Raw genomic sequence first — 19,469 nt, forward strand, 5'->3', positions numbered from 1 at the left:
AGATGGCGACGGTTGGAGCCTTCCACTTTGAGCTTCAAAAACAGCTTTTCAGAAACCTATGGGTGAAGTCATGGAGACCACGTCCATATTTCATACGCTCTATGGGTGTCATATGGGAAAATATAAACCCATTCTATCATTGTGTCTTTGCAATTGTGCATTCATTCTGTCAGACTCTTGTGTGTGGGTTTCATCCCGAAACTAAACCAACTGGCTGAGCGCAACCGGATGAAAAAACAAAACTTTTAAATGTGTGTGGTGTCATCTTTTTTTTTTTTTTTTTTAAGACCCTTTCATTGCTACTGTGGTTCATCCATTACTGAATACAGACGCATTGACTCAAGGATGCTCCACACAAGGATGTTCTCCGCCCCTGGTGGCTCTGTGACTCATGCTGAACGGAAGCCAGTTCTGAGAGGCAGATGAAAGCTGGTGAAACACCAAACCCTGCCCACTCCTTAATCCTGCCACTCCCTGCAATCCTCCTCGTACTTCTCGACTCCACCAGGACCATCAAAAAAACAAACAAAAAAAAGTGCTCCCAGTAACAGAAGACCCTCTTGAAGTTAGAGATCTGGGTGACTGGAAATAGACCGATCACAATCCGTGGTGGACATTTTTTATTTCTGTAGCCTTAATGAAGATTTACCAAGAATATCTGTCTTCCTTCTTTGTGCTAGTCAGTGTGTGTGAAATTAGGCTTACCTCACAAGTTTCACCAAGGGGCCCCATTGGAATTACCATAACAAAAGTTTGTGTGCACTTAGTTTGGTGTGAGAGGGACAGCCGTGGCAGGAATTCCAGACTTCTCCGCTCTTTTTCATCATTTTATCCCAACAGGCTTTTTTCAAACACGAGGCCTTCAACCTCCATCAACCCTGTTAGCCTCCGCTCCACAGCGCACCAGAGGAGAAACAGAAAAAATAGAGCGGTGCAGAAAGTACACACTAGCAGAGCCTGACTCCAAACAAACAGGGTTGCTCATGTTGTCTGCCGTTTCCTTACAGAAGGTTTCTGTTCTGGCGTGTGGAGGTTTTTATGAACTTCCCCTCAGCAGGGCCCTCAAACCCAAAATCACCCACACATGTGAGCCTATGAGTCAAATCGGTGATGAATCACAGTCGCCCATGACTCTCATTTATCAATGACACATTTGGGGCCGTTTTAAAAAAAAAGAAAGAGAATGCCAGGCTTACGGCTGTGGAGACGGAACCAGGCGGTTGTATAAATCTGGACAAAAAGGCTGTGGGGGTTGGAATGGAGGTCATACACAAAGTAACATTCATCAGGCTAATGGATAAATCTCATCTGAGTTTTTTGTGTAAAGATGGCTATTGCATAACCATAGCAACGTGTACGATAACATCGTCCAAAGATTGTATTGGCACGTCAGCAAAGCCATTTGTTTTGTCATGTGTGATGTGGAAGGCAAGCCTCAGCAGACCCCAAAAATAGCACTGACATGAGTGCAACACATTAAGTTAAAAAGAACTCACTGTCTCCAGATCAAAGTGACTCACGTCTAAGACATCTCATGGACTTTGTGTGAGAGCGTGTGTGTGCAGAAGCAGTAATACGATATTCAAGCACAAATGTGAAAACTGTGTCACCCAGTGAGTAAATTGTCAAACACATTTTCTGTTGTGAGTAGCACTACACAGTTAATAGTCATGAATATGGTCTATTGTTTCCCCAGAGCAAGTGTGTAGTGATTTATTTCCTAGGTTAATCATTATACATTGATTTTTTTTGCCTGCTGGTCCTCAAATAGTAAAATATCATCATGATGAAAAAAAGAAATAATCAGGAAAAAGATGTTTACAATTTAAGAGGTTACATCATCGGAAATGTGAGTCATTTCCACATCTGTCATCCTACAGGGCCACTGTTTTTACCGCCTTTCTGACGTCTGAAGTGACTAAGTAAATTATTCAGCCCTTGTATTTTCATAATGTGACAGTGATTGTGTTTGTCGTATTATTCCAAAAGGCCTTAACTGACATATTGCCTTATTGATTGACATTATAGCATCATACATTTATTTTACTGCCATCAAAACTGCTTAATTTGACAATGTACTTCCTGAGCCAGATGCTGCATTTATGGCGTGTGTGTGTGTTTTCAGTTTTATGGGTTAATGTATGTGTAATGTACACGCTTTGAGTGAGGCGTTACCGCGCCATAAAACGATGGATGAACGTACGGCTCATGCACGTACGTTCATTCAAGTGTCAGTGTTTACTTCCATGAACGTGTGTTTTCATCACAGGCTTTTGTTGTTCATTCTGAAACTAGTTTTCTCTCTGTAGTTTCCTGAGAAAGTCATCAAGCGGTGTGATATAATGGTTTCAAGTGAGATTTCAATCTGTGTGTATTGTAAGATATTTAAAATTGTTAGGTGAGATGTGTTTCCCCTACACAACACCTTATCTTGACATTTGGAATTTACAGTTACAGAGTGTGTGAATGAACCAACAGACGCTAACTAACCACTGAACAGTATCATTCATTTCAAACTTTTGTTTAATGTCACGGTTAACTTTTTTTTGTTTATAGAGCACTACTACTAATATTGTTTGTAGTTCACATGTCTCTTTTATACATAAACCATTAAGATATGCATATTATTTTGGCAAAGATACCTCATATTTTGGGTATTGAATTGTTGTCAAAGTTATCAGTAAATACATTGTAAAAATCACTTGAAATTAAATTATTTATATAACTTAAGTTTGAAAAGTAATGTATATTAAATACACAAACTGACAGAGATCTTTATCACATCAGTATCTGTCAATGTCAGCATTTTGTATCAGCCAAGCTTTACATATTTATTTTAATATAACCGTACCCATATCTTTTAGCACATCGTCACCCTGAATGACCTGAGTCAGATCAACACTAAGTTTTGCTTTTCATGTGCCCTCCCCTCAGGAGACGTTGGGGCCCAGTCCCTGTTCTCCATGCCTCGGCGGCCCGGCTATGGCACCATGGGGAAGCCCATCAAGCTGCTGGCCAACTGCTTCCAGGTGGAGATCCCCAAAATGGATGTCTACCTCTACGAGGTGGACATCAAGCCTGACAAGTGCCCCCGGCGAGTCAACAGGTAGGCTGGACCCTCTGAATAGTATCCGTAAATCTTCTTCTACACCTCTCTCTGATACTGTGTTATCATATGGCAGTGAGTGAAAACACGGGGATTACCAGTATTATCAAAAGAAAAATGGCTGTTGATGGACACATCTGTGTTGAATCTGTGACCTTATAACCGAAACTCACGTTGTGTGTGTTTGTGTGTGTTGTGCAGGGAGGTGGTTGACTCAATGGTCCAACACTTTAAGGTGACAATCTTTGGGGATCGCAGGCCGGTCTATGATGGGAAGAGGAGCCTGTACACGGCCAACCCACTACCTGTGGCACCCGCAGGAGTGAGCTCAGACACACGGACATAAAAACACACAAACATGTCTCTTCAGCACAACCTAAATGTAAACCACGTGCGATATCTAGTGTGCATACAGACACACAATCACGACAGCTCGCCATTACATGAACCAAAACATACCTGCAGTATATCACACATGCAAACACACAGCACGAAACATAAATACACGTCTTCTTAAGAACCAACTCACCACCCTCTGCCTTAATCTAACCTTCTATGTCCTCTCTCTCGCCTTGCTTCTCTCTTTTCCCTCTTCAGGTGGACCTGGATGTCACTCTACCAGGCGAGGGAGGCAAAGATCGCCCCTTCAAAGTCTCCATAAAGTTTGTGTCTCTGGTCAGCTGGCACATGCTCCACGAGGTGCTGACTGGCCGCAGCATGCCTGAGCCCCTGGAGCTGGACAAGCCCATCAGCACCAACCCGGTGCACGCAGTGGATGTGGTGCTGCGACACCTGCCCTCCATGAAGTGAGCTGCTGATGTTTTCCTTTTTTTTTTTTCAGGTTTAGACTACTTGGTTCACACCTGGTGGCCTAAATAGTAAAAAAATATGGTTAAATAATGGTTCAGTTCCAGTCAAGCAAACAGCCCTTTTATCCTTCCCCAATCTCCCTACCTTCATTTTCAGTCAGCAAACACAAAGTCAAAAGATAAAGAACACATTGTTATAAAATGACCCCTCTGATACTCATAGTAAATACTATATATTTGTTTTGTCATAGTGGCACCAATATCAGCGCTCTGATCCCAACGGAAATCAAACATGGCTTACACAGGCTCTCACGAAGCACCATATTTGACCTCATACCATCTTCCACTCGATATCACTTTGCTAAGTCCCGAGCAAGAGCACTGTGGAACACAATATCACCAGTGCCTTTAATGAAAATCTTTTCAAAGCTATATTAAAAAGTGGTTATATCCACACCTTTCATTTAGCCCTGTTCCCAGCCACCAGGGGTCCGTTATAAGATAAGATAAGATAAGATAAGATAATCCTTTATTAGTCCCGCAGCGGGGAAATTTGCAGACTTACAACAGCGCAGAGTAAAGTGCACACAAGAGACATAGTAGAAGAAGACAAGCTAAAAATAAAAATAAAAAATAAGATAAAAAAATAAATAAAATAAAAAATGAAAAATAAAAATAAAATAAAACAAGTATTATAAATAAGCAATAAAAAAAAAAACAGTAGAAAAAACAATAACTGAAATACTATATTTACAGACAGAGAAAAAAACAACAACTATTTCAACTACTTTTAACTTTTTTAACCATTATTGCACAGTGCAATGTGCAATGTATTGCACAGGTTTCTATTGTCATGTTATTATGTTATTATTGTCCTGTGGTCATGTGGTCTGCTGGGAGCAGAGTTGGTTGCACCGCAATGACATCGTGACTCTCCGTCAGTCCAGGATTCACCAGGATAAATGAAGCAGCCCATGTACGATTATTAATGTGTCCCCTGGGCAGAGTTATGAAAGGGTGGATGGGCCCAGGCGGTGTCACCACCTCTCATTTCACTGATGTAGTTTCAGGCCGCACTGAAGAGCAGCTGAACGTGACACTGTTTAAACACATATTGACCTACATTCACTATTCAGGATGTTTGAACTAACCCTACATCTCCTTTCATCCGCCCTTTTTCTACTTCTCCCATGTCCTCCTCATTTTCATCTTCACCTTTTGAATGTCTCAATCTTCCCGTTATCTTTCATTCCTTCAATCTCTGTGTTCCTTTTTCTAATAATTGTTACTGTTTCTCCACCCAGGTACACGCCGGTGGGTCGATCCTTCTTCTCGGCTCCAGAGGGCTACGACCATCCCCTGGGAGGCGGGAGGGAGGTTTGGTTCGGTTTCCATCAATCAGTGCGCCCTGCCATGTGGAAGATGATGCTTAACATTGATGGTGAGAACCATATTCTAATTTGAATTAATTTTGCTTTTATTTTGCTTTGATGGCTCTTTAACGCTACAACACTGTTAATACACAAACTGCTTGTATTGCTCACTGCCTCATAAAACAGTAAGAACTATGTTTGCTAATGCAGCGGTTCATATTTCAAAAAATATTGAAAGATTTGTTCAAGATTCACACTATTTTCTTTAGAATTCAATCTTTGTTTGAATAAAGATATCTTCTCTTGTACAGTCACACAGAAATTGTTTTATCTGCTCCCGTTTCACATCAGGGGAAATGAGATTTTAATAATTAAACAGATAGATGAGAAGGACATGGAGCCTCCATGATAGAGGCTATATTTAGGGATTTGTGCATGATCGATTTGCTCTCAGTGATGTTATGTTTGAGGAAATTTAATAGCTGTATTTAACATAAATCTGACAATATCAGGCTCATTAGAAAGCTATTCCATCCGTGCTGAATAAAGTCTGCAGGATACTCTCAGGGCTTTTTCATCATCGTTGTGTCCCTGCCGAATAACAAACAGTGAGTTGTTTTCAGCATTTGACAAATATTAGCAAAATAAATGACCTCCAGACAAAACGCATTAAGAATTGCATTGATTGCACAGACAGGGGGAATCCCCATTAGATAATAAAAAACGCCTGTGGCAGCAGTTTAGATCATTTAATTTGACAACAATGCATAATCAAGATGAGGCATGGGATTAAAGACACATCCCTCCTTAAAATAACCTTATTGATTTCCGTTGATTAAGAGTGCATTTACGTCTCTAGTAAAACAATACATTAATCGTTATTGTGGCTTTGTCTTGATACATTTTGCAGTGAAGGGGTCAATTAATAATATTTATATAATATTGATTCCTAATTACAAAGTTCTGATCAGTCAGGATTAGGCTTGGCTTTAAAAATAATAGCTTTTTACAAACTGTGTTGGCTGAAATGCAATAAGAAGTTTAATTCTTCTTTACAATAACTCACTACATGTTTACAGTCAGGTAGGAATACCAGGCTAACTAATTAAGTTGTACAATAATTAATATCAGTATTATGGTGGAATAATGGCATCAGAAAGTGTCAGAGGCCACTGAATCTTGGCTTTAACAGCTGAAATATCTCTCCGGGTAGCTCTCTTGTTTTTTACCGTACACGTGTTTGCATCCCTGATAGCCGCGAGAGTGGATTTATTTTCCTTTTTTAATTTGCTTATTATTTTCGAATCAAACTGAAGGCTCTACCTGCTGCTTGCATTACTCGTAACGGCTGATGAAGGACTTCAGCTTTACATATCGACGTCTTTGCTCCTCCTCTGACATCACACATTATTAAGTTGTGGACCGATTTGTCAGAACAGACCCAGCTCTGCCGGCTGAGAACCGTTTTTTGGGGGGGGAAACAAATGGAAAATATCAAGATGCAGTTCAATAATTGGCTTTAGCACTGGCCTGTTGTCAGCAGAAAAACTTGAGCTAAAATTTCAATCTGTTGTAAAACAAAGTGTCAGAAAGGGTGATGGAGAATGTGTTTTGCCATATGCACACTGCAGGAGGTTGCTGGAGACCAAGTTTCCGCTGAAAACAGAGTGTGTGAGAGGAAACTGGAGGGGGGTGGGTCTTTTTGGTCTTTTTGGTTGGATGGGAACTGACTAGTCGGTTGCTGTGGAGACAGAGGGCGCCTGTGTGTGTGTGGTTGTGTGTGTGGTTGTGGGGGCATGAGTGAGACTGGTGGGTGGTGCTCGGGTCAGGAGGGTAGCTGTGTGGAGCATTTCCTTGAGACAGCTTTTGTTTTGCTCCAAGTCTTTGAAGCCTCTGTCTCTATTTGAATCTTTTCCCTCTCTGCTCTCCAATTCTCTCTTTGTCTCATTTTCCCGCCCTCTCATCCTCCGAAATCAATTGGTCGGCTCAAGTCTCTTGTGTGCTCTGCAACGCCAAACTAGAACCCCAAGTGTTTGCAAAGCATTTGTTTTCTAACTCTTCTCTATGTATGGCATTGTGTACTTACAAAACAAGCTATTAAGCCCATTTGAATACATGTGCATGAACAAACACTGATTCCCACGCTCGCTATCATGGGTGATCAAAAAGCGCACATAGCATATGATTGTCATTACAGAGAAATTAGACCTTTTTTTCGATTTTACATTTGCAAGAATGACTCATGAAAGCTTCCAAACACATAGAAATGAGATCACACTGCGTGGAGGGGGGCAAATAGGAGTGATGTCACTTCCTGTCGTTGGTGAAAGGCTCAAGGATGCAGATCAGGAGTGTAAGAGAGCGTGTGTATAATGTTTGTCCTCTGCCTCATGGATGTGCGCCAGCAGTCCTTTCATCAAACACACCCTTAAAAAAGAGATTCCTGACATCACAACAGCTGAGCCAGATTATTCGTCAGCTACTTCTCTCAACACAACACTCTCTTCAGCTCTCTCTGTCCATTTTTGGATTTATTTTGATCTTGCTTTGTGTTGTGATATCACTTTTTTCCCCCAGAGATTTGAATTTCTCTCTGGTGTTTTACGCTTTGTTTTGTGGTCATATATTTCAATTTCTCAGTTCCTCACTCTTTCCATTCATTGAGAGAAAGTAGTGTCAGAACAGAGGGGAACCTGCTTACATTTAACCATGGGAGAATCTTCATGCAGACTTTGTGCTGCATCAACTGCACATCCTGTGTTCAACGAGTATCCCTGCTACATTTATTTAGCATGGTGGGCCGCTTACACAAACATTATGTGATAAGCCTCAATAAGAGCTTCATAATAATGACACAATTAAGAAGACACAGTCATTCCCTGGGTTACAATTTGGCTGCTATTCATGCGTTTGTTGTGTGAAAATTTCAAATAAGATACTGCTTTGAACATATGGGCTTTTTGAAGGAGTTGTAAACTGATGAAGAATGTTACAGCTGTTGTGAGGACAGCTTTTAATTTCCCCTGACAGTCTGAGTCTTGCACAACGCCAAACAAATCCTAACAAAGTGCCCATTAACAGGCGATGTCTGACAGATTTCTTTTATCTACATAGAAAGTTACACATTTCTGTTCAGGCAGACTGTCAACAAACATGCACACAATCCAATTTAAACTATGATGTTACTGCAGCCAGTGGGATTACAAGTTGTTGTTGTTGTTATTTATTGAAGTGTTTTTTTTGTGTTTAATTACTTTTGTCCTTGCTTTTTATCTTGCAGTGTCTGCCACCGCCTTCTACAAGGCTCAGCCAGTCATCCAGTTCATGTGTGAAGTGCTGGACATCCACAACATAGACGAGCAGCCTCGCCCTCTCACAGACTCGCACCGGGTCAAATTCACCAAAGAAATCAAAGGTAAGAATGAGAGTGTGAAGAGTGCCTGCGTGTGAGAAAGAATCAATCAGATTAAACAAAATGCATTATGTGTGTGGTGGAGGGATGAGAGAAAAGGGAGAGCACATGTCGCAGCTATTCACACACAGACACATTTAACACATTAACACATTTAATGCTACTCCAACACTCTCCATTATTCACCAGGTTTGAAGGTGGAGGTGACGCACTGTGGAACCATGCGGAGGAAGTACCGCGTCTGCAACGTGACCCGACGGCCTGCCAGCCATCAAACGTGAGTCAGCCAGCGGGCGGGCGGGCGAGGGAACAGGAGACTCTGGGCGGAGTGTGTGGATGGGATGGGATGGGGGCGGGGGAGCACAGTCCTCAGATGATGTGATTACCAATTCACCGCCAAACACACCAGATAGAAGCTGACTCATCTTACAACCATGTGGTCAACATTAGTCATCTGTTAGTGAAGTATCCGTTGTGTGTGTGGCTGCTGATCTTTAGTGTTTCTCTACTCTTAACAAATTGAGTAGAATACCTTATTCTGTGATATCCTTAAATGGATTTATTCACTATATTGCCATCAGAAAAGATGATCCATCTCTATGTCAATGTGACGTTGAACTGTTAGAATACCAAACATACTGATTGATATTTAGATAGGGACTGTGAGGTTTGACAGCAGTGACTACACACTTTTAGATTGTTGTTTATGCGTGTTATAGCTATGATTAAATTAATAGTTATTGATTTGCATTAAACACCTAGTTAAAACTAATGCAATGTAACAGTAACAGTAGCAATACAGCTTATCATCATGAAGATTATAATGTTCAGTTTTGTTCAGTTATGATCATAAAGCTATATTAACACTCAAAAAATTGAACCTTTTACTCTTCATGAAGGACATTTTTGCAGGATGGTTGTATTAGACATAAGGCATTAGTTTTTATAAACTGACAACTGAGTTTGTTTATATGTCAGTCACTATTGGTTTACTTGAGTAGTCGATTCCATATTCCATTTCTACAAAGGTCTATTCTGTACAGAGAAACACAACTTATACCACCCTTACTCCATTGTTATGGGCCTGTCAGTTTCTGCTCTGCTGTCACTGCTATAAATAAAAAAATTTGGCCTCCAAGACGCCATGTCTCTGCCACACAGTGAACACTTAAAAGTACATAAAAGCTAGTAAAACAAATCTGGTTTTAGTAACAGATGCTTGACAATTGATACCTATTGGATTTTGTCGCAAAACAGTCTATATTGCCACTTCCCTTAAATGGTTTTATATTCTTTCTTTTGGAGTGATTTAGATTGCTATAGCCTAGTTTTTTTTTACATGAGATGCTTTTTTTCTCTGCAGGTTCCCTCTACAGTTGGAAAACGGTCAGACTGTAGAGCGCACTGTAGCCCAGTACTTCAGGGAGAAGTACAACCTGCAGCTCAAGTACCCACATTTGCCCTGTCTACAAGTGGGCCAGGAGCAAAAGCACACCTACCTGCCCCTGGAGGTGAGAGAAAACAAGTTGCTATTGCCTCTTTATTTAGTTTCAATTTACACATAACTCTAAATATAATGAAATCTGCAGTGTGTGGTCTACTGGGCAGCTCCCAGGTGTTTCTGTGTGTCAGCTGTATGATGAAGGAGCAATGGCAGCTGCATGCATTTGCCCAGGACAGTCTTTTGCTGGCAAAAAAGTTTGTAAAATAATTCAACTTTTGCCTTTTATTCTCTTGCAGGTGTGTAACATTGTAGCGGGTCAACGGTGCATCAAGAAACTGACAGATAATCAGACCTCCACTATGATCAAAGCCACAGCTCGCTCTGCACCCGACAGACAAGAGGAGATCAGCAGGCTGGTGAGTTGGATGCACATCTCTTCTATCACTTCATAGGCGCCCTATTCGAATACTGAAATCATATTGAGTGACATCTGTTGAATAGAAGACTGTAGATGTCAATCATTCCTTCAGCAACAACACACTTGCAAATGTGTTGTATTGTCTTACTGATAAAGAATAGCTACAGAACACAAAAACAAAGCAAGTTTGTGCATCACAAACCTGCCGATTTAACATTTTGATAATTGGTATGGTGCCCTGTTAGTTTTTGGATTAAACCCTACATGTTTGAAATTTCAAGCCGTTTTTGGGGCTCTAACTTTAGAAGGAGGTGGGTGTTGACACAACCAAAAGACAAAACGCTGCCACGTTGCTAGGCTTGTCAACACTTGGTTGCCATGCTGCTCATCTTGATATAAAATCGCTTGTTTGGTAATCACCTCTCCCAGATTCTCATTTGATATTGTTAACAGAGGCATGTCTGTGTGCTTGCATCGCATTTGGCAATTACACGGCAGGCCTACCTACGGTCAACAACATACCAGAGTGGTAATGGCTTTAATGTGTGTGTGTGTGTGTGTGTGTGTGTGTGTGTGTGTGTGTGTGTGTGTGTGTGTGTGTGTGTGTGTGTGTGTGTGTGTGTGTGTGTGTGTGTGTGTGTGTGTGAGGCTGCTACAGTGTCTGCAGCGTATTGTTTATGGAAAGATTGACAGGCTGTACACTGCCTCTGGCCACCATCAGATAAGCAGTGCACATTTAGTATCTGCTGTTACCTTATTAAACCACGCTCCCCTATCTCTTCACTCAGGAACAAAATGAGTGGACTTGCTTACAGGAAATCACAGTAGACAGCACGGTGGTGGCGTTTTCATTTAGAGGCACAGTTGCCTGAAACTGACAGGGCAGTGTGGGTGGAATAGCAGAAGGCGAGAGGCGGAAAAGGACAAAAACAAGCAGATAAGTTTGCAGTCATTTTAGGATTAGGGGTTCTGGCTTCTGAGATTTTGTGGCATGTTACCAATTTACCTTTTCATTTTTTCCTATTAAAAAATGAAAACAAAAACATTGCTTAGAGAGAAATGACCTCAATAGGCATAAAGGAAAGCTAATACCCGTACACAAAAGCTATTTTTCATTAGGGTTACAAGCATGGGCATATGGTCTATCTAAAACAATAATTACATAATCAATTGGCACAGAGGCAAGTGTCTCATTCTGTTAACTACTGAGTTGTTGTTGCAATTTGTATTTGTTCTTAAGAGGAATCATAACTGTGTCGTAAATATCTACATTGGAAAATCAGCCTGTAATAAATTAAGCTTCTGCTCTAAAAGAAAACTTTTCCGTTAAACAAAACCATCCACAATGAGTGAGCAGGTATAGGAAACCTCAGTAGAACACATGGTTATGTATATTATGACCCTTCAGTACTGTGATGGTCTTTACTCATGTTCTTACTCCTGATCCTGTGGTTAAATTTGTCCCCTCTCCTTGTCTCTGCAGGTGCGCAGTGCCAACTACGAGGCAGACCCTTTTGTGCAGGAATTCCAGTTCAAGGTGCGCGACGAGATGGCCCACGTGACGGGGCGAGTGCTACCCGCCCCCATGCTGCAGTACGGCGGCAGGGTGAGCACAGAGCACTTTATGGTACTCTTCCTTTAAATCACGCCCATTCTTTGTCTGACACGCTGTCCCCTTTCCTCTGCCTTTATCCCACCGTCTCTGAGGGGAACTAACTCTCTAAACTCTCTGTTTGTGTTTCATGGTGTCAGTCTATTTGGCTTTTTATGGAGTGTTTGAGTCTCAGTAGTGCAAACATTGATTCCATCATTTAAAAAAAAAAAAAAAAAAAAAAAAAATGTAACAAATTTATTGTAACAAATGGGACAGGAAAATATATTTTCTCTGTGACAAGGATTATTTCTAATTAAAACAAACTTATGGTTGGATTGCTTCTAAAGTAAATAGCATTCGCCAGCATTTGCCCAATGTTATTCTTTTCTTGGTGAAGTCAAAAATAAGTGGAGTATGGTTTGGTTTCCAAAAAATGCATTAAGAAGCAACTTACTGAGACTGAACCACAGTGTGGATTAACATCTGTTTATCTTGCCTGAGGTGACACACCACTAAAGTACTATAATACATTTGGATTTGTGTCTTCGTGAGAACTATGACACCATTGTGCACACTATGTTCTGCATGTAAACACACTAAATAGCATCTTGCATACTATAGACTCCTTCAAATTTCTCGTTATTTGTTCATTTATTTGAAAATGTCGTGTTTCTTATGAGCAAAATGCGCTAAAGCATGTTTCTTTGACTGACTTTTCCTTTTTTTTTAAAGTGTGAATTGATGTATGAAATGAGTGTTGATACATTTTGGTATGGATGAAGAGTGCGTGTGTGTGGGAGTGGCTGCACACGTGAGCCTGTATGAACAGTATGAATGTTTTGAGTGTTTACCCACATAATCACAAGTACATGTGGTGAGACTGCAATGTTGTTTCAGAACCGAACGGTAGCCACACCCAGCCACGGGGTGTGGGACATGAGGGGGAAGCAGTTCCACACCGGGGTGGAGATCAAGATGTGGGCCATTGCCTGCTTCGCCACACAGAGGCAGTGTCGGGAAGAAATACTGAAGTATGATTATGTGCAAATGTTTTCAAAAGTCCTTTTCTGAGATTCTGTTAGTCACTGCGCGTGCAAGTATATTCATGAAAGTTTAAAGTATTTTGTTAGATTACTATAACTATTCATTTTTTCTCCTTGATTTGGAATGATGTTAGAGATTAATATATTTATATATTTTGTCTCTACAGTTGGTAATCTGGCATGAATTAATAGGCAGTTTCAAGGATAGTGCACATTCATGAAAAATAACTGTAACTATGTCAGAGGTAGTCTTCTTCATCTGAAGTCCCTGAACAGATTTTTAAAAACAAACCCAAAAAATGCCAACTGCTTATGATGCATTAAAAATCCAACAATACACTTATATTGGATTTTTTGCCTTTTAGGATAATAAAAAACAGGCTTAAACATATTTCAAAATGTAAAACTTTTGCTTAAGAAAATTGATTAATGTCAAACACCATTGCTTTACCATTTACTGTTTCTCGAGGAACCATGTTTTCTGTTTTTGCCATGCGAGAAGGTCAAGCTTGCAGCTTTGTTTTGTAGCTGACTCCCCCCTATTCTATTGATTCTACACACTGACCTCCTGCTTCTTCCTCGTTCAGGGGTTTCACAGACCAGCTACGTAAGATCTCTAAGGATGCTGGGATGCCCATCCAGGGTCAGCCATGTTTCTGTAAATACGCCCAGGGAGCGGACAGCGTGGAGCCCATGTTCAGACACCTGAAGAACACGTACGCCGGACTGCAGCTCATCATCGTCATCCTGCCGGGAAAGACTCCTGTCTATGGTTAGAAAACTGCTTAAAATAAATATCACATTAGAGCCCAGAGAAATGCTTGTTTGTTAAGACTGTCCTGAATAAACACTAATGCTATTCTGGGACTGTGTGCTTGTGCAATATGCTTTGAAAAAAACAAAACATGAAAGAAGCAGGTTGTGCACTAGTCTCAAGTTTGAGAACTGACATCAACATTATAATGTCTGTAACTTTTACAAGCATGATATATAAAAAAAAAAAAAAAAAAAAGATAAAACTGTTTGACTTTTTCTGATGCTCACTTTATGTTCCCACCCATAGCCGAGGTGAAGCGTGTGGGAGACACCCTCTTGGGCATGGCTACTCAGTGCGTCCAGGTGAAGAACGTGGTGAAGACGTCCCCTCAGACCCTCTCCAACCTCTGCCTCAAGATCAACGTGAAGCTGGGAGGCATCAACAACATCCTGGTTCCTCACCAAAGGTCAGTCATGCTCTCCTTCTCCTCATAAAGGGCAGTGCTCTGCTGGAGTTATAATGTTTTTAAAGGGCTTCTTGTCATTTGTACTTTTAAAATGTTTGTGTCAGATGAGCTCAAGTTTGTCTTTATACAGATGAAACCACATAGTAACAAACAGGGAGTCATGCAAGCAAACTGTCCATGTGTTGTTGTCACGTAACTCAATATAATTAAAGTATTTTATGTCTCTCAATCAATAGGCCGTCAGTGTTTCAGCAGCCAGTCATCTTCTTGGGAGCAGATGTTACACATCCACCTGCTGGAGACGGGAAGAAGCCTTCGATTGCAGCAGTAAGTTCTCTCTTCAATTTACACCTGACCTATTTGTTAACTTAGTTTTGTTTTCCCTTTTTTATCTGACATTCACCCTCTGTTGACCCCTTGCAATCTATCACCTATCACCGTTCCCCGTGTCTCTCTTCCAGGTGGTAGGAAGTATGGACGCCCACCCCAGCAGGTACTGTGCCACTGTGCGAGTCCAGAGGCCGAGGCAGGAGGTCATCCAGGACCTGGCCTCCATGGTGCGGGAACTGCTCATCCAGTTCTACAAGTCGACCCGCTACAAGCCCACCAGGATCATTTTCTACAGGGATGGAGTTTCAGAAGGCCAGTTCAGACAGGTCAGCACTCACTTCATTATACAAAAGATAAGGTGGAGTCAAGGTGAGATATGAACGGAGGGGCACCACCCAAACATTCTGTTTGATTTGAAGAGTTTCTTTACTTTGTATTAAGGGTCATAATTTAGATGGACTACGGCTGGGTAGTCGTTGGCTCCGTGACTCAGACTGGTAGTTTGGACTGTGAATAAATATCATAATACCTGTAATATTAGGTATCTTCCATTTATGATAGGACACCATGAATCTAAAATGACACATATATAAGGACATAGGAATACATACTGTAACTGTACAGTGTATGAAGAATATAGTTCACATGTTTTTCTCCTTCTCACCTCAGGTGCTGTATTATGAGCTGCTGGCCATTCGTGAGGCCTGTATCAGCCTGGAGAAGGAGTACCAGCCAGGCATCACCTACATAGTTGTGCAAAAACGCCACCATACACGCCTCTTCTGTGCCGACCGCAACGAGAGAGTGAGTCCCCGACGCTCACACACAAGCGCACACACACACACACACACACACTTTCAGTTTCTTTAAGAACGACACAGGGATGGTACCCATTAAAGTCAGCACCGAGTGTTATGTGTTAGTCCATATTCTTTTATTTTTTTAATGCTCCGTGCCAGCACGTTAAGTACTCGAAATGGGCCTCCTTAATTACCTTTTGTTGTCAATTAAACTGTTCGCCCTCCTAACCCCTGTAATTACATTCGATTAAAGCATTAGGGCCCAATGCAACCCGAGAGCTCTGGAGTGGCACTCAAGGCCCCTAGAGTAAGACTCGGCTAGTAACAACCTTATTTTCCGTGCTGAGCATTAGGCTCTCTAGAGCATTAGGCTTTAATTGGTTGATTGGGAAGCATTTGGTAATCCTTTGCCCAGCTTGGTCCACCAACTAGTTCTTTTTTTCAGTGATTAGAGTTTTTACCTCCTGACATTAAGTGCTTTTATAAGCTTTGTTCTCTGCTGCTCTTTTGCTGAATCTTCCATTTTTCTGTTGAAGCTGTTTTTGTTTTCCTGGTGAAAGGGTCAGAAGGCATAATTAGGGACTAACCGACCGTTATTGACTTCAGGTTGGACGCAGTGGAAACATTCCCGCTGGTACCACCGTGGATACGGACATCACGCATCCCTACGAGTTTGACTTTTACCTCTGCAGTCACGCTGGAATACAGGTCGGTCCAACCTCTTGGGTTCACTCTTTGCTTTTGCAGAACTATTCATTCTTGCAGAGAGATGGTAAACAGGATTCAGAAAAATGAAAATGGCCAAAAGAGGAAATACCCCACGTTTTTTCCCTTTTCCTGTAATTATTTGAAGTTAGATCCCCAGGAACTGACAAAGTGGTGCCAACTGCATCAAAAATCATGCAAGGAACTATAGTACAAATTTAAAATCCTTATGAAACAGAAAACGAAGCACAAGATTCTGTAAGACTTCTTTAAAAGACTGGGAACTATTACAACAAGGTTCTGCAACTCATCCAGAGGCTGTTTGCTCCTTAATCACCAATGTGCTGTTGTTATTCCTTTCCATATGACACTGTTATAGTATATATATATATATACAGCGATATACATCATAGTCGGTTTGTGGTGCTGATAGTATCCTTATGAGAACACTTGTTTAAATTATTTATAAACAAATGTATTCAAAGGTTAAGTTGTATAACTCTTTTATGGTTTTATCCCTCATTCTCAGTGACTATGTTTACATGCACTCTTCTCTTTCATTAGCCACTTAAACATCTTAGTAGTAATGTCTTTTTTTGAATAAGTGCAAAAAAATGAATATTTTTCTGCCTGTTACATAGTCCGTGTAGTTATGTGCTGCTTATCCTGAGGACTCTTCACCAAAGCAAATTCCTATGACTAAGCTGAAATGGCAATATCGTATTGCACCTTAAATCTGAGTCTAATAATAAAACAAATGTGTCAATCCCCTTTTTCTCCCAGGGCACCAGCAGGCCCTCCCACTACCATGTGCTGTGGGACGACAATTGTTTTACCGCTGATGAGTTCCAGCTGCTCACCTACCAGTTGTGCCACACCTACGTGCGCTGCACCCGCTCAGTCTCCATCCCCGCGCCAGCCTACTACGCCCACCTGGTGGCCTTCCGTGCCCGCTACCATCTGGTGGACAAAGAACACGACAGGTGAGAAAAGGGAGAGGACAAACAAGAAGTTCCTCTTTTTCAAACTCTGGTCGTAAAGGTTTTGGACTCTGAAGTGTAATTCTGTTACCTTATATTACTTGCAGATTGAGTGAATTTGTCCCATTATTATTATTATTTGCCATCCGTCATAACTGGTCCTCTCCTCCACTCCGCAGTGCCGAGGGCAGCCACGTGTCCGGTCAGAGTAACGGTCGGGACCCCCAGGCGCTGGCCAAAGCCGTGCAGATTCACCACGACACCCTGAGGACCATGTACTTCGCCTGAGCTACACCAACCCATTCCTAACCATTGCCACCCTTTACACACACACACACACACACACACACACACACACACACACACACACACACACACACACACACACAACCATGACACACCATGCACACCTGGCTTACCAGTCAAGGAGTCCTCATTTGTGCAAGTCCCACCCCCACCCCGCCACACGCCTAGTCAATCCGGACCTGACACTGTGCAGAGGAAAGCAGGGAGGAGGGAGGGGAGGAGGCGCCCCCTCCCCCCCCCCCCGCCACACTGGACTGAGGATGCAAACGCTGCTTTAAAAAAAACACAAACAAGAGAGAAACTCCGCACTATTATGCAATATTTAACCAGCCAACTAGTTTATTTAGGCCCTTATCAGGCCCCCTTTTCATTGCCCCCTCCTATCTGTTCTTCCTTGTTTGTCTCCTTTTACTCGTGGCCTAGTGGGTGTTTTTCTTGTTTGTTTTTACCGTTCCCTTCCTTTGGCTCAGTCTTTCATTATAGTCTACTAATCTGCTCCTTTGCCATCTACAGTACCTCAAGTCAGTTTGAGCAGCAGCACTTTTACATTCTGTTGATTCTCCCCAGTATTCCAAATGAGGGAGCAGAGAAGGAAGGGTCGGACTCTGGAGATGGTTGCGTTGGTTTTTCGATTTATTTTTGAATACAGTTGTTTCATCGGACCACAGTTCCTCCCAGTTGCCACTTTTATATTTTCCTTTTTTCCTCTTGTTTTATCTTTTCTGTCACTTTTCACCTATGTGTGAAAACACCAGTCTCTTGTACGGAGCAACATGTTTTTTGGAGCACACTGCCACCTGTTGGCGACGAGGTATAAATGCCCCTTTTAAGGTCAACGAATTGTTGTCTTGCAAGGTTTCAGATCAGTTTTGATTCATCTTTAGCAGTCGGCTGTCACATTTAAGCTGGCAGTTTATATTGGCTGATATATCAATTGCAGCCTACTATGGATTTTATTTAAAGTATAACACTGTTATTTGTTTTTTGGTTGTTATTTTTTTCTTCTACATTATGTGAAACATTTTATGATTCTGACTTAATCATTTTAACCATGTAAGCTTATGTTATTAATCTTAGTAGTCGTCATGCATTCATTCCCCCCCTCAGTGCTTTATCTCACATTTCCCTCTCTTTCCCTCACAGTTTGAGATGGTGGGTAAATAGAGATCACGTCGATGGTTTCCTCTAGTGCAATAATCAGTTGAACGAAGGGAAGTGGATTTTAGGGGATTTGCATGATTCAAGAGAACATTTCATTTGACAGTGAGCGTCCTGGAAAGGAGAACAGTTTGCCACTCGTTGGGCACTTTCATGCATTGCTCCTCTGTGAGACGATTGATCATGTTTTATGAGTTTGCCCCTTGATGTTGGGCAAAAATGGTGCGACTGCAGTTTTGGTGATTTTTCATGTTTTTACTTGAATTGAAGGATTTTTAATGCGGCTCAGTGGTTTGAGAATACTTTATCATCAACGGGCATAGTTTCAGAATTCCTGATCATCAGTTTGCTAATGAGGCTGGTTTTCTTAATTCCTAAGAGTAACAAAGTGGGTGTTAAGGCCATAAAGAAGTAGTATTCAAGTGCCTGGTGGGAGATAAGTGTTAGATGGTCAAAAGCTGCATAACTCATAATTGGGATTTCAGTGGGTTAAAAAATAATCAAAAAGCATATTCCAACAAATGGACAGCATAAGATGGTTTAAAGCAAGAAAGGTTCACCCGATGCCTCTTTTCTAAACATCTCATTCAAACTGTCCTAAGATCGATATATATTTATGTGTTTGCCTTGTTCAAGCAAAGCAGGCCTAGTCGTCTTTTTGCTTATTCTCCACCAGAAAGATCTAGCTGCTACAGTGTGTTTGTACCTAAAAAGGCCTAGTTCATGGGCATGGAGTCAGCTTCATCATCAACTCATTATACAGCATAA

At 41.4% G+C, this 19,469-nt stretch overlaps 1 protein-coding gene across 1 annotated transcript; it reads left to right on the forward strand.

Annotated features, from left to right (window-relative positions):
• Window positions 1-2,963: 2,963 nt before the first annotated feature.
• On the forward strand, window positions 2,964-17,537 carry LOC129109062 (protein argonaute-3). Its single transcript, XM_054620994.1, has 17 exons — window positions 2,964-3,106; window positions 3,308-3,428; window positions 3,704-3,912; window positions 5,220-5,356; window positions 8,569-8,703; window positions 8,890-8,977; window positions 10,064-10,211; window positions 10,441-10,560; window positions 12,046-12,168; window positions 13,054-13,187; window positions 13,787-13,971; window positions 14,263-14,422; window positions 14,659-14,749; window positions 14,884-15,078; window positions 15,422-15,556; window positions 17,041-17,240; window positions 17,417-17,537. The coding sequence occupies exons 1-17, from the start codon at window positions 2,964-2,966 to the stop codon at window positions 17,523-17,525; spliced, it is 2,433 nt and encodes an 810-aa protein (XP_054476969.1). The 3' UTR covers window positions 17,526-17,537.
• Window positions 17,538-19,469: the final 1,932 nt, after the last annotated feature.

Source organism: Anoplopoma fimbria, chromosome 20, assembly GCF_027596085.1.
Source record: "Anoplopoma fimbria isolate UVic2021 breed Golden Eagle Sablefish chromosome 20, Afim_UVic_2022, whole genome shotgun sequence".
Taxonomy (NCBI): domain Eukaryota; kingdom Metazoa; phylum Chordata; class Actinopteri; order Perciformes; family Anoplopomatidae; genus Anoplopoma; species Anoplopoma fimbria.

Coding starts and splice junctions, on each gene's coding strand:
- LOC129109062 (XM_054620994.1), top strand. CDS start 2,964: ATGCCTCGGCGGCCCGGCTATGGCACCATGGGGAAGCCCATCAAGCTG. Junction 14,423..14,658: donor ATCCTGGTTCCTCACCAAAG/GTCAGTCATGCT, acceptor CTCAATCAATAG/GCCGTCAGTGTTTCAGCAGC. Junction 17,241..17,416: donor GTGGACAAAGAACACGACAG/GTGAGAAAAGGG, acceptor TCCACTCCGCAG/TGCCGAGGGCAGCCACGTGT.